The sequence below is a fragment of the Pelophylax lessonae genome, assembly GCF_965119305.1.
Source record: "Pelophylax lessonae genome assembly, chromosome: 2".
NCBI lineage: Eukaryota > Metazoa > Chordata > Amphibia > Anura > Ranidae > Pelophylax > Pelophylax lessonae.
Genome location: NC_138769.1, coordinates 492,613,516 through 492,627,763, shown reverse-complemented (window position 1 = coordinate 492,627,763; position 14,248 = coordinate 492,613,516). Strand labels below are relative to the sequence as shown.

The 14,248-nt window shown below is 44.8% G+C and overlaps 1 protein-coding gene across 3 annotated transcripts in view; it reads right to left on the bottom strand.

Moving 5' to 3' along the window:
• UGGT2 (UDP-glucose glycoprotein glucosyltransferase 2) overlaps positions 1-14,248 on the bottom strand; it is a gene marked incomplete at its 5' end in the record, with an annotated part of 753,177 nt that overhangs the window by 87,165 nt on the left and 651,764 nt on the right. For all 3 annotated transcript variants that reach the window (XM_082245311.1, XM_082245312.1, XM_082245313.1), the window contains one exon: positions 8,781-8,963. In XM_082245311.1, coding sequence (XP_082101437.1) covers positions 8,781-8,963 — 183 coding nt within the window. The remainder of the gene's footprint in view (positions 1-8,780; positions 8,964-14,248) is intronic.

Here is a 14,248-nt window from a genome sequence, read left to right as displayed (position 1 = left end):
TAAGGCCGAACTAAACAACACACCTCAGGAAATACCGCCATGGCTAACAGAAGATAGACTTAAAACTAAACTAGAGAAACTTAACAAATAAATCACCGGGACCGGATGGCTTGCACCCGAGGGTTCTGAAAGAGCTCAGCCAGGTGATTGCCAGACCATTATTCTTGATCTTTAAGGATAGTTTACAGACGGGTATGGCGCCAGCTGATTGGAAAAAAGCCAACGTGGTACCAATATTTAAAAAGGGGCCGAGATGTATCCCGGGTAACTATAGGCCGGTCAGCCTAACATCTGTAGTCTGCAAGATTTTGGAGGGGATGTTAAGGGACCACATACAAGACTTTAGTAATGAAAATGGTATTATTAGTAGTAATCAGCATGGATTCATGAAAAATCGTTCTTGCCAAACCAATCTATTAACCTTCTACGATGAAGTGAGCTGCCACCTAGATAAAGGTAAGCCGGTGGATGTGGTGTATCTGGACTTTGCAAAGGCCTTTGACACTGTTCCCCACAAACGCTTACTGTACAAACTAAGGAAGGTAGGTATGGACCATAGGGTGAGTACCTGGATAGAGAACTGGCTCCAGGGGAGAGTCCAGAGGGTGGTGATTAATGGGGAGTACTCGGATTGTGCGGGTGTGGAAAGTGGGGTCCCCCAGGGTTCTGTCCTGGGACCAATCCTGTTTAATTTATTCATAAATGATCTAGAGGAGGGGATATCTAGTACAATCTCAGTATTTGCGGATGATACTAAACTAAGCATGCCAATATCTTCTATGCAGGATGTGGAAACCTTACAAGCGGACCTGAACAGAATAACGGGGTGGGCAACTACATGGCAGATGAGGTTTAATGTTGAAAAATGTAAAGTAATGCACTTGGGGGCCAGAAACCAGAAAGCAAGCTACTCACTAGGGGGGGAACCTCTGGGTGAGTCTAGGATGGAAAGGGACCTGGGGGTACTGGTAAACAACAGGCTTGGCAGTGGCATGCAATGCCAAGCCGCTGCAAGCAAAGCCAACAGAATACTGGGATGTATAAAAAAGGGGATTCACTCCAGAAATAAAGAGATTATTCTCCCACTCTACAAGACTCTGGTCCGGCCACATTTGGAGTATGCTGTCCAGTTCTGGGCACCGGTCCTCAGGAAGGATGTGCTGGAATTGGAAAGAGTCCAGAGAAGGGCAACAAAAATAATTAGGGGAATGGAGGACATCAGCTATGAGGAAAGACTACAAGCACTGAACTTATTCTCTCTGGAGAAGAGACGATTGAGGGGGGATATGATATCAATGTACAAATACTGTACTGGCGACCCTAGCATAAGGAACAAACTATTCAGAGAGAGGAGATACAATAAGACACGTGGCCATTCACTAAAACTAGAGGAAAGGCGGTTTAACCTTAAAATGCGTAAGGGGTTCTTCACTGTAAGAGCGGTAAGGATGTGGAATTCTCTTCCACAAGCAGTCGTATCAGCTGGGAGCATTGATAGTTTCAAAAAACTATTAGATGGGCACCTTGGAGACCACAACATACAGGGGTACACAATGTACAGTTAAAAGCAAACACACACACATCATAGGTTGAACTGGATGGACTGATGTCTTTTTTCAACCTCACTAACTATGTAACTATGTAACTAAGATCCGAGCCACTGAACAAAAGCAAGGATGAACCCCAAGAGGCTCACACCACGCAATGTACGTCTTCCACGTATGACAGTAGATCTTCCTAGAAGTAGGTTTCCGAGCTTTAAACCGCATTGGAAACACCGACTCACAACTAAAGCAGGATGGAAGATTGGCCCTTGGGACAGCAGATCCTCCCTGAGAGGAAGCTTCTAAGGAACATCGGAGACCAGCCGCACCAGATCGGTGTACCAAGCCTGGTGAGGCCAGTCCGGCCACTAAGATGACTGGAATCTCTTCTGCCTCAATTACGCATGGAAGTCTTGGCAGAACCTTCAGAGGAGGGAAGGTGTAAATCAGACAATACTGACCCCACAGGGCCGCCAGAGGATCCAGTGACCAAGCCACAAACCTCTGCACCTGTTGAGCTGGGAAGCAAACAGATCCAGCTCAGAGATGCCCCACCGGAGACACAACTAATAAAACACCTCAAGATGAAGGGACCACTCCCCTTGGTCCAATGCCTGCCAGTTTTCCACCCCGGGAATGTGAATGGTGGAGAGGGCTGGAACAAACTGTTCTGCCCATCTTAGGATGCCGGCTACCTCCAGGGCCGCGAGGACACTTCTTATGCTCCCATGTTGACCGGCTAAAGCCACGGCCGTGGCATTGTCCGATTGAATACGCACTTGACATCCCTGAAGACAATCCGTCCAATGTTCCAGGCACAGTCTGATCGCTCAGAGTTCCAAGACATTGATCATTAATCTGGACTCTTCCAGTGTCCAGATCCCCTGAGCAGAATATTTTCCGAGGACGCCTCCCCAACTGGACAGGCTGGCATCTGTGGTGACCACTGTCCAATACAAGGGGAAGAAGGGTTTGCCCAGTCGAAGCGCCAAGGCAACCGTATCAGGGACTCTTTCGTTCCCTGGCTCAGCCGGCTCTGAGTATCCAGAGACTTCGGATTCTTGTCCCATTTGGTCAGAATCTCCCTTGCAGAGACCTCGTATGGAACTGTGCAAACTGAACCACCTCAAAAGGTAGACACCATCAGGCCCAGCAACTGCATGCAAGTTCAAAGGGATGACCATGCCGGACAGCAGAAGATGAATCGCAGCCCTGTAGCTTCTGGTGTTTGTCGAGAGGAAGGAGCACTCTGGCTAAGGCCGAGTCCAGATAGTCCAGCTTTTGGACGGAACCAGAGCAGACTTCTGAAAATTCAGAAGGCAGCCAAACTCCCTCAAGCTCGTATGGTGATGTCCAGGTTTTCCACCAGAGCAGTAGGACACTCTGCTTGCAGAAGGAGGAAGTCTAAGTAGCCCAGTACCACAATACCCCTATGAGATAACAATGCTGGCACCAGGGCCAACACTTTCCTGAAGATCCGAGGAGCAGAGACGAGACCGAAAGGTAACACCACAAACCTATAATGCTCCTCTCCCACGGCAAAGTGGAGAAAGCACTGGAGACCGACACATATTGGAATGTAAAGGTAAGCGTCCTTAATGTCGCTGGAGGCAAGAAAATCCTGCTGATACAGGGAAGCCACCACCGTGCGAACGGAATCCATTCTGAACTCTTGCACCCACACAAAGCAGTTCAGTGCCTTGAGGTCCAGAATTGGATGCACCTTGCCTTCCTTCCTGGGGACTGTAAACAGGCTTGAGTAAAACCCCTGAAGTCAGAACCAGGACCATCACCCGTAAAGTAAAAGTTCTTGCACCACCCCAAAAAAGAGTCTGTAAGTGGACCGGGGACAGTTGCACGTCGAAAGGAATAACTTTACCGGAGGGTAAGAACAAAATTAGATCTTGTAGACGAACCAAAATACCCAGTGGACCCACTTGTTTTTGTACCAGGGAAGTCCATGGGTCCGGGAACCAGAGAAGACTCCCCCCCCACTGCAGATACGGGTGAGGACTCATCATCCTGCTGAAGGGGCCTTGTCCACGGGTCTGGTGAAGCCCGCACCTGACTTGCCAGACTATGTTCACTCGGATCCTCCAGAGGAGGCCCTGAAGAGCTCCAATCCCTTGTCAGTCGACCCTGAGGGACGAAACAACTTCTTATGAGCCGAAGAGGACCCACATCTGTGGCGAGGGTCCTTGCCCTTAGTAGCCTGCAGGAGAAAGGTACTCTTCCCCCCCCCCGTGAGACCTTTAATGATGTCATCTAGGGTAGAACCAAAGCAGGCAATCTCCTTGAAAGGAAAGATCAGTCAAGGCCTTTTTCAGAAGTCTGATCCGCAGATTAGCATTTGAGCCAGAAGACAAGCCGAATGACCACTGCCAAAACAGAGAGCCGAGCCACTAGGAGAGCCGCATCCAAAGAGGCATGACAGATAAACTGCAGCCCCTAGACCAGCTGGTCCACCAGCTCAGGAAAGGCAGGGGGAAGCTACTCCTCCTCCAGGTCACGGCGTAAAAGCTTAGATCACTCGGTCAGAGGCTGCGACACCAGGGCAAAGGTGACAATAGGCCTCAATGCCAAACCAGCCTGGGCGTACAGATTGCAGGCCACAGCCTCTGCCTTCCTGTCAGCCGGGTCCTTAAAGGCTGGGAACTCTTCAACCGGAATCATGGTTTCCTTGTTTAATCTGGAAACCGGAGGGTCCACCCCCAGTGGAACAGTCCACTTCTTAAGGAGGGACTCCTAATAGGGGTATCGCCTAGCAATTCGCTTAGGGAACCCAAGGGAATGCTTTGGTCGTCCCCACTTGTCAGTGACAATTTTGTCAAAATAGGAGGGGAAGGGAACTTGATTGCCGTCCTGAATGGCTTGTGAGTGCCAAAGGGTGCCTGCACCTCCATTGCAGATGCATCCTCCATCTTTAAGTCTCAAGCACAGATAACAGTGAGGCTGCAGAAGCAGAGGAATCCTCCTCACTATGAGTGGTCGCAGACCAGGCAGGGTGATGCACATCCGTGGCGGCCGAATCAGATTCAGGATCTGGGGAGACAAATGAGGCAGGGGAAGGCGGGGGCGCTCTATGTCAGCCCGTTGCCCAAAAAGCCATCTCCACACAGGACACAAGGGACTCCAGGACCGCCGTCAGCGCATGCATCGATGGATGGATGGGACCCAGAGGGCCCACAGCCCAAGATAGGGAATCAGGTGGGGAGATGTTCTGCAAGACACCTTGAGTCATGGCAGCTGCTATTTTCAATGGCAAACCACCGAAAAATGGCCGCCGGACTGTGAGTACACAGGCTACAAGAAAATGGCGGCATCACAAGCTTCCCAGGGACCCAGGAGAGATCCCTAGGCCTCAAGGACAGGCCCAGACAGGATGGGGGGGGCCCTGGCAGGAGTCCCCAACAGGTACAATCCCCCCCGCACAGCCGAACGTCCCCCTTGCATAGCGCCCTGACCCCACCCAGGAGGTGGACCAGACCACCCATACAGCCCCAGGATTAGTGGAGAGGGGGGTAGGAATGGGGGAAAGAGGTGGGGGGTACTTGAAGGGAAGGAGGGAAACCTGCAGGGTCTGACCGTCCAAAGGAGGGGCCCATGTCCACAACAAAGCCCTCCAGGGGGAGAGCGAGGACAGCTACTCACAAAACCAGGAACCAGATGGGCACCACCCCAGACAGAGCCTCGAAATGGGGGGCTGTTGGCCAGGAGGAACGCTGCAACCCGGCTTGAGACCCGGTCGCATGCGACCTTGTGAGGCATTTATTGTCATGGCTGACCTAGGGCGGAGCTGAGGTCTGCGCACGCTCGCTGGCCAGACTGGGGTGACCACTGGATCTAGATTATCCAGCCCGTCGCCCATTCCAGCAATACATTTATAGATCTCACAGGAAAAAAAACAGGAAACATTTCTATCTAAAAAGAAAAAAATGCCAGGACCAAGGATCCCAGCAAGGAACTAGGCCCTTACTCCAGACTAGACAAAAAAAAAAACTGAGTACCTATAGCAGAGAGAGGGAGTATACCCTCTGTGACTGCCCATAGGCTTACCCAGACTTTTTTCTGCCTAGTGTCCTACTCCTGTAGGGGGCAGTATAACCCAATGGCTAAGAAGATCAAGAGCTGTGTTAGGCAATGAATGAAAGAGAAAGAAAATTGTGTTTATCTTTTAATTCTTTAGCGTCCACCCTACCTCTAAATTATTCCCCCTTAAAGAGAATGTAGACAAACTGCTCCTGGAGCCTTCTGGGATGTCCAAGCCACATGTCCCAGGAGGCTTCAGCTTCTCTACAGTGCTGGCACGCATCATCAGGGATTTGGCTGCAAGAACCAGGAAGAGACAGGCAGCTCCTGATGATGTAAGTAAAATAGATGGCAGAGCAGGACCTAGCATGTGGTAGTCAATTGGTGGATTGCACTAGGATAATGCTGGATTCCCTGAGCAGGGGAGCATGTTCACTGAGGATAAAAGGTAAGAACAGACTGAAAAAAAATGAACACAGGGGATCACAAACAGGATGTTGTCAAGTTCCTCTTTGTCATAAAGTTCTTCTTTAGGTCCGTAAGAATTTTAAATTGTATCTAGAAAGTGGCTTAAAACATAATGTATATGTAACTGTATATGTATTTTCAGTTTTAAATCCTTTTTAATCCTTTTGGATAACGTTTCCCAACCTAATGGTCTCTCTTTAGAATTTAATAAATTAAGCAGTATTAAGTGACCACTATCTTTAAAATGATTGTATTCTAATAAATGCTTGTGGTTATTGTATGTAATGATAGTATTCCATGTTCGAAATCTTTTTCTATATCATACACCTTTTTTTCTCTACATTCGACCCATCTTAACCACTTGCCGACTGCCTAACGCCGATCTACGTCGGCAGTCAGCCCCTCACAGGCAAAGTGATATCATACACCTTTTTTTTCTCTACATTCGACCCATCTTAACCACTTGCCGACTGCCTAACGCCGATCTACGTCGGCAGTCAGCCCCTCACAGGCAAAGTGACGTAGGGCTACGTCACTAGCTTGTGAGGGTCTAGGGAGTGAGCGCGCGCCCCCCACGGACCCCCCCCGCGCGTGTGACCGGCGGACCCGATGTCCGCCGGTCACTCTGCGATCGGCGGGGGAGAGGGAGATAGTCAGGCGGCTTGTGTAAACAAGCTGCCTGTCATTCTCCCCTGCGTATGAAGGATGATCATACGGTTCTACTATGTAGAACCGTTGATCACTCTTCATACATCTGAAGCCACAGCCAATCACAGTAGAAAGCACGCCCCTAGGGACACACATAGCCCCTCCCTTTCAAAAAAAGTTAACCCCTTCACTGCCAGTGTATTTTTACAGTAACAGTGCATATGTATAGCACTGATTACTGTAGAAATGTCACTAGTAACCCCAAAAGTGTCAAAAATGTCAGTCAAGGGTCCGATCTGTCCGCCGCAATGTCGCAGTACCGCAAAAAAAATCGCAGATCGCCATTACGCGTTAAAAAAAAAACAACAAAAATGACAAAAATCTTTCCCTTTGTTAGTAAACGCGATAACTTTTGCGCAAACCAATCAAAATATGCTTTTTGCGATTTTTTTACCAAACATAGGTAGCAGAAAACAAAACTGGCCGAAAATGTTAAAAAATTTTGATTTTTACATTTTTTTTGGGGGGAATTTCATATAAAAAAATGTAAAAAATATTGTTATTTTTGCAAAATTGACGCTCTTTTTTTGTTTATAGCGCATGATCAAAAAATCGCACAGGTGATCAAATACCACCAAAAGAAAGCTCTGGTTGTGGGAAAAAAAGCACGCCAAATTAGTTTAGATACAGCGTCGCACGACCGCGCAATTGTCTGTTAAAGTCACGCAGTGCCGAATCGCAAAATACCCCCTGGTCGTTTAGCAGCCAAATCCTCTGGGGCTTAAGTGGTTAAAGGGCCAAACAGGTGTGGTGAGAAACATACTAGTACATTTTTATTACAAAGATTGACCTACTGTTCAAACTAGATGCACATCCTTTACTCATGTTCTTACAGTGTATACTAGAAACATTTTTCAAATACTGATTGACTGGAGTATGACATATTTTGTAAGGGATCAAGCTGTGTTTAGCAAAACACAGCTCTAAAGTATTCCTTTGCAAATAAAAATAATCAAACAATATATACAGTATACAGAAGAATATACAGAGCATCTACAAAGCCTGAGCAAAATTGTCATCAGGGCAGTGCAAATGGTAAAGATACCTAATTAGAATGTGTCAAAGTTGTGCCTAATTATCACCTCAGTATAAAACTACATACACAAACACACTATATACACACAAATAGTCATTGTATCCCCAATTTGAGATAAGATCAATCTGGCAGCTTTGACGTATTGTGTTAAGAACAACACTGAACTCTGTCTCATCTGTGTTACCTGCTGCTAAACAATGCAGCAGATGGCAGGTAGGAGACTATTAGTAACTAGTGGCTGATTCAGCCTACAGTATCCTTCCAGTGTCAAAAATGACATTCTAAAGCACATCAACCCAGCCACCTGAGGTCCCAGAAAAGAAACGATTAGTCATTTCAGTGAAGGTGATGTTGCTTGCTCCTGGTATGAATATCCGGATATAGAACCCTTGTTAATGTTGAAAATATAAATATATATATATATATAATGAATTAAAGTACACTGATTTGATGTGGAAATTGAAATCCAGGACAGAAGTGGTTAAGGTAACAGTTCCAAATAACACACAATTTAATGATGTTCTTGGATTCAAACTGTCAATATTCGGATTAAACATGTTTCGACTCCAGGGTCTAGCTTGGATTTGTAAGGGTCTGCGAAGCATTGGTTCTTGTGATTTTCTCATTAAACGCAAGCTCAGATTTCTTTCCTTAGGAGCTACAGGCAAGACACAGATCATTTAAACACTGAACATCCTGAACTTATAAGAACAAAGAGGAGGAATGGAAAATGCAGAAATGAAAGCCTTTTCCATGGATATTCAGTATAGAACTGATAGAGAAGGTAATGAGCTTCTAAAATCCCTGCGGGACTGAAAGAATGTTCACATAATTACCTGAGATGGATTCACAATCTATGTCTGTTTGCAACTAAGCTTCAGATTTGAGTTGAGAATAAAATCAGTTTTCACACTAACTGCTCAGTGGGCAAAGCCTGTTAGTTGTCACCTGATTCTGTTAGGAAGCCATGCTTAATTTTACATGCAGAACCTTACCTGGTCAGCATCAACAAAGATGATTTTGTCGATGGCAAGTGGAAAGAGAACATCCAGGAAGAGGATTTTGTAACCCCAAATAATCCGTTGTTTCTCAGTCTGCTGGTGTAGCCATCTTGGCCACTTGTACTGAACTAATTCATACTGGAAGCCATACTCTTTTGCCATGTGGGGGATGATTTCCTAGGGACAGAGATGTAAAATAAAGTTCTATATTAAAGCAGTTGTGTCAAACAAAACATGCAGTTTCAAATTAGAACTATAAATTATACTGGGTCAATTTTATAACCACATTTATCTATAAGAAAGCCACATACCACTGATATCTTCTGCGTGTTCAGCTTTATTAGTATGGGGTATTTGCTACATCCTGCTTAAATAATAAGCAGAAGACATCTGTGGTGGGTAGCCTTTTTATCAGACAACATATGGGAACAGGCCCGTATGAACACTGAAATCTGCCTGCACCCACTGTGGAGTGCAAAAAAGTAGGGCCTTGAGCACAGAATTTTTTTCCCCAAAAAAGCCAAGAGTATGAGGGTAGTAGCATTGACAGTAAAACTTCCAGCATTCTAGAGCGGTGGTTCACTGGATCATTTACAGACTTGGATTAAAGTGGCATTAAAACCCAAAACCAAAAGTGTAAAATATAGCAGCATACCAATCATTACAGGTGGTGGCTGCATTAGTTTTCTTTTTTTAGGCTTTTTTACTCAGTTTTCACCTCATGATCTGGCCAGTAAAACACCTCCTGTATTACAGTGCCCCATTCTGGATGAATAAGCACAGGGGGCACTATTGGATAGCAGCATTCTCAGTCTGGGGGAGTGGAATGTTAGATATACCAGCAGATTTAAATACACTAACACATTGCAGCCAAACTGCAGATAATACTTTGGAAGCAGTTTTTTTTTTATAACAGTTTTCTTCCTTTTGGGATACAGGTTTTACATAAATAAATAAAAGCTCATTATTGTAAGCACCCCTGCTAGTGTTAAATGGTTTGTCTTATCTCTGTAACTATAAGATTCTGCTGGAGAGCTTGTTCTTTTGAAAAAAGAATATATATACACACTGTGCCTTGCGAAAGTATACGGCCCCTTGAACTTTGCGACATTTTGTGCGTGCAAAATTATTCAGCCCCCTTAAGTTAATACTTTGTAGCGCCACCTTTTGCTGCGATTACAGCTGTAAGTCGCTTGGGGTATGTCTCTATCAGTTTTGCACATCGAGAGACTGAAATTTTTGCCCATTCCTCCTTGCAAAACAGCTTGAGCTCAGTGAGGTTGGATGGATAGCGTTTGTGAACAGCAGTTTTCAGTTCTTTCCACAGATTCTCGATTGGATTCAGGTCTGGACTTTGACTTGGCCATTCTAACACCTGGATATGTTTATTTGTGAACCATTCCATTGTAGATTTTGCTTTTTGTTTTGGATCATTGTCTTGTTGGAAGACAAATCTCAGTCCCAATCTCAAGTCTTTTGCAGACTCCCATCAGGTTTTCTTCCAGAATGGTCCTGTATTTGGCTCCATCCATCTTCCCATCAATTTTAACCATCTTCCCTGTCCCTGCTGAAGAAAAGCAGGCCCAAACCATGATGCTGCCACCACCATGTTTGACAGTGGGGATGGTGTGTTCAGGGTGATGAGCTGTGTTGCTTTTACGCCAAACATAACGTTTTGCATAGTTGCCAAAAAGTTCAATTTTGGTTTCATCTGACCAGAGCACCTTCTTCCACATGTTTGGTGTGTCTCCCAGGTGGCTTGTGGCAAACTTTAAACGACACTTTTTATGGATCTCTTTAAGAAATGGCTTTCTTCTTGCCACTCTTCCATAAAGGCCAGATTTGTGCAGTATACGACTGATTGTTGTCCTATGGACAGAGTCTCCCACCTCAGCTGTAGATCTCTGCAGTTCATCCAGAGTGATCATGGGTCTCTTATCTGCATCTCTGATCAGTCTTCTCCTTGTATGAGCTGAAAGTTTAGAGGGACGGCCAGGTCTTCGTAGATTTGCAGTGGTCTGATACTCCTTCCATTTCAATATTCTCGCTTGCACAGTGCTCCTTGGGATGTTTAAAGCTTGGGAAATCTTTTTGTATGCAAATCCAGCTTTAAACTTCTCCACAACAGTATCTCGGACCTGCCTGGTGTGTTCCTTGTTCTTCATGATGCTCTCTGCGCTTTAAACGGACCTCTGAGACTATCGCAGTGCAGGTGCATTTATACGGAGACTTGATTACACACAGGTGGATTCTATTTATCATCATTAATCATTTAGGTCAACATTGGATCATTCAGAGATCCTCACTGAAATTCTGGAGAGAGTTTGCTGCACTGAAAGTAAAGGGGCTGAATAATTTTGCACACCCAATCTTTCAGTTTTTTATTTGTTAACAAAGTTTGAAATATCCAATAAATTTAGTTCCACTTCATGATTGTGTGTAGCGGTTTCACTGTCACTGAAATCATGGGTGCTGACATACTGGGAGGCCACTAGGACTACCATGTAGACCTGAGGGAAAATAAACCATTTTAATGTTCCTGTTGGGCCAGACTATTTTATTTATTTATTTTTTTTGAGGATGCGGATCAAGTGTTCCCTATTTTAGGCAGGCAGTGCCTCTCTTTTTTATGTGCTGTCCTGGAAGATGATTGGGTAAAACCTATTTTGTAAACTATTAGTACGAGCACAGATACTCCTATGTCACCTCCTTGAAATTAGCATTTATTAAGGAAAAAAAGAAAAATCAGAATTCAAATAGGTGCCATCCCTAAAGGGGTTGTAAAGTCACTTGTATTATTACTTTGATCCTCTCTGTTTTAGGTCCCTGTTCAGCACAGTGTGTGTATGTTTTCCTAAAATTAAAATGCTAAATACCTTCAATGCAGAGCCCTGCTGTGTTGTCATGTGACATCTCTCTGCTTTACCTCCTGACCTAAGTGAGCGCGGGGGGGGGGGGGGGGGCTGAGATTCCCCTATGATGACTGCAAGCTGGAAGTCTACACAGCAGAGGTCTGTAAAGAAGGTATTTAGCATTATAATTTTTGGAAAAAACACACACTGTACTAAACAGGGACCTAAAACAGAGGGGTTCAAGGTAATAAATACATGTTCCTTTTACTTTACAAGCACTGGAGCAGCTGCAGGGAATAGAATTACACAGGCATGAGGCGAGGGGCTCACACACAGACTACAGAACTGAGAAGAGAGGAGAAGGAGATGCAGAGACACTGAGGAGATAGCTGGATGACGGAGGCACGTAAACTGACCACGCTATCAGAGATTAGCAGATATGATCAACGAGGTCCGTTTACAGAGTAGAAGACAGGAACAGGCAGGATCAGCCAGGTATTGTACAACATAGAAAGGGACAAATGACATGGCAAAAGCACTATGCTATAGCTCGGGACAGGAGCTTTTTTTAGGGTTACAATCACTTTAAATATTATGAGCTCTATGAAGGCACCTCTCCTCTCCAATATCCTAAGGTACTTGGTAGCTCAGAACCTATGATATTTTGCACTACTCTAATGTCCTGGGCTGTATACACACCCTGTCATAAAGTAAATGGTAGGTCACAATATTTTCTATTGCACCCCTGGAAAAGGCCTGGAGGACTTCCTGCGACAGTCTAGCCCTCCTTAAAGTATTCATTACCTTACATTGCATGCCAGCTTCTCTTTTGTATCAGCCTGTAACATGCAAGTGTAAGTGTTTGTGCAAAACAAACCATCTAAATACCATTTTTGCAGATATCTTCAGGCCGGTCACATGACTCTCGGCGGCTCACCTACTCCAATCCAGAGAGGACAGAGGAGAGACAGAAGATGACAGAGGCATGTAAACTGACCACATTGTCAAGGCTCATTAGCCATGACAAACTATGGTCAGTTTACAGAGGGGAGGGCAGCACCAGGCAGGATCAGCCAGGTATTTCAGGTGATCAAGGGGCCAAATTACACAGCACCAACACTGCGCTGTATAACATGCTTTAAAGGAATAGGATCCTTTTTTTTTTTTTTTTTTTAGAGTAAAAAATACTTTAATCTCTTTAAAAAAGGACAAGTACTGAAGTGCTGACCATGAAAATTGTTCTGGAAAAATTGGCCCTGCAAACTGAAAAATGTGTTACTTTTTCAACTTTTTCTCCAACTAGAACTACAAAAGAATGACCCAACATGATGAAAAGTATGACATCCTGCCCTTAGAAATATCGTTGAGAACAGTATTGTTCTTTCTTTAAATTGGGGTAAGGGTTTCAGAACTTGACAATGCTTTAAAAGTGTCCAAACAGGCAAGAAGACAACAACTGGCCCAGAGTATTCCCTGCTTAATCACACAGTATTGGTTGACTTCATAATAACTTAATTCCCATATATTTATTTGTAATCTTCTACACTATCTTTGGGTGTGTGTCATTAAAACTTTCGTAAGCCTAAAATTTGTTTAAAAAGAGAAATACCATTGTCAAACTTACCTCCTCTGTGCACAGAGCAGCCCCGATCCTCCCCTTCTTGGGTCCCCCGCCGGTGCTCCTGGTTCCCCCCCTGCCGAGTGCCCATCATAGTAAGCTGCTTACTATGCAGGCAATAGTGCGGGCTTAATCCCGAGCTGCTGTTTGTCTGTCCTGCTCTCTGTTCACTGGCTCTAACTGACAGCAGCATGAGTCAATGGCTCCCGCTGCTGTCACTGAGCCTAAGAGGAAGCAGAGAACTTGTATTTGGTATAATAAATGGATTGACTCAAAACTGTAAAACTAGAGCAGGGAACAGTTAGACCCTTTGCCAAGCTTTTATTGGGGGTGGGTGTTCCCACTGGGGTGATTCCACCATTGTTACCAAAACAATGGTGGAATCTACCCCTCCCTGCTGCTGCATTCATGCACAGTGCTGGATCGTGATATGGCAGGGGTAAGTATAAGAGGGCGGCTGGGGCAAGTATACAAGGGGGGCTGAGGCAGAGCTGAATGCAGAAGTGTTTTCCTTTTTTACGAATGTATTAAGGTAAGAAAAAAAAACTCCTGCCAGTGGTTTTGACTGACAGACATGTGAAGCTAAGTGACAGCAGATCTTAGAAACACTACTGGTAAAATACACATAGCACTAGGCACATTTTCCAGTAACAATCTACTAAGGATGTATTCATATTTGCTAACAACTATTTCAAGAACAGAACTGTTGATTTGCAGTTCTATGATTTTGTGAAAGTTATATCTTATTTTTTTTACAATATGTTATTTACACTGCCATGCTTTGATTTTTACAGAAATCTTACTGCAACATAATATCTTTTTATGGGAAAAAAATAAATATATCAAAGAACAAATCTCTCAACAACTAACGGCCCGTTCACACTTAGTAATTCTGCCCATGATTCCAAATCACGCTATAATCGTGGCAAGACAATTGACATGCATTTGTGTGGTATTTGTTTTTAATAGCACCCCAGATGCAGTGTTTTTTG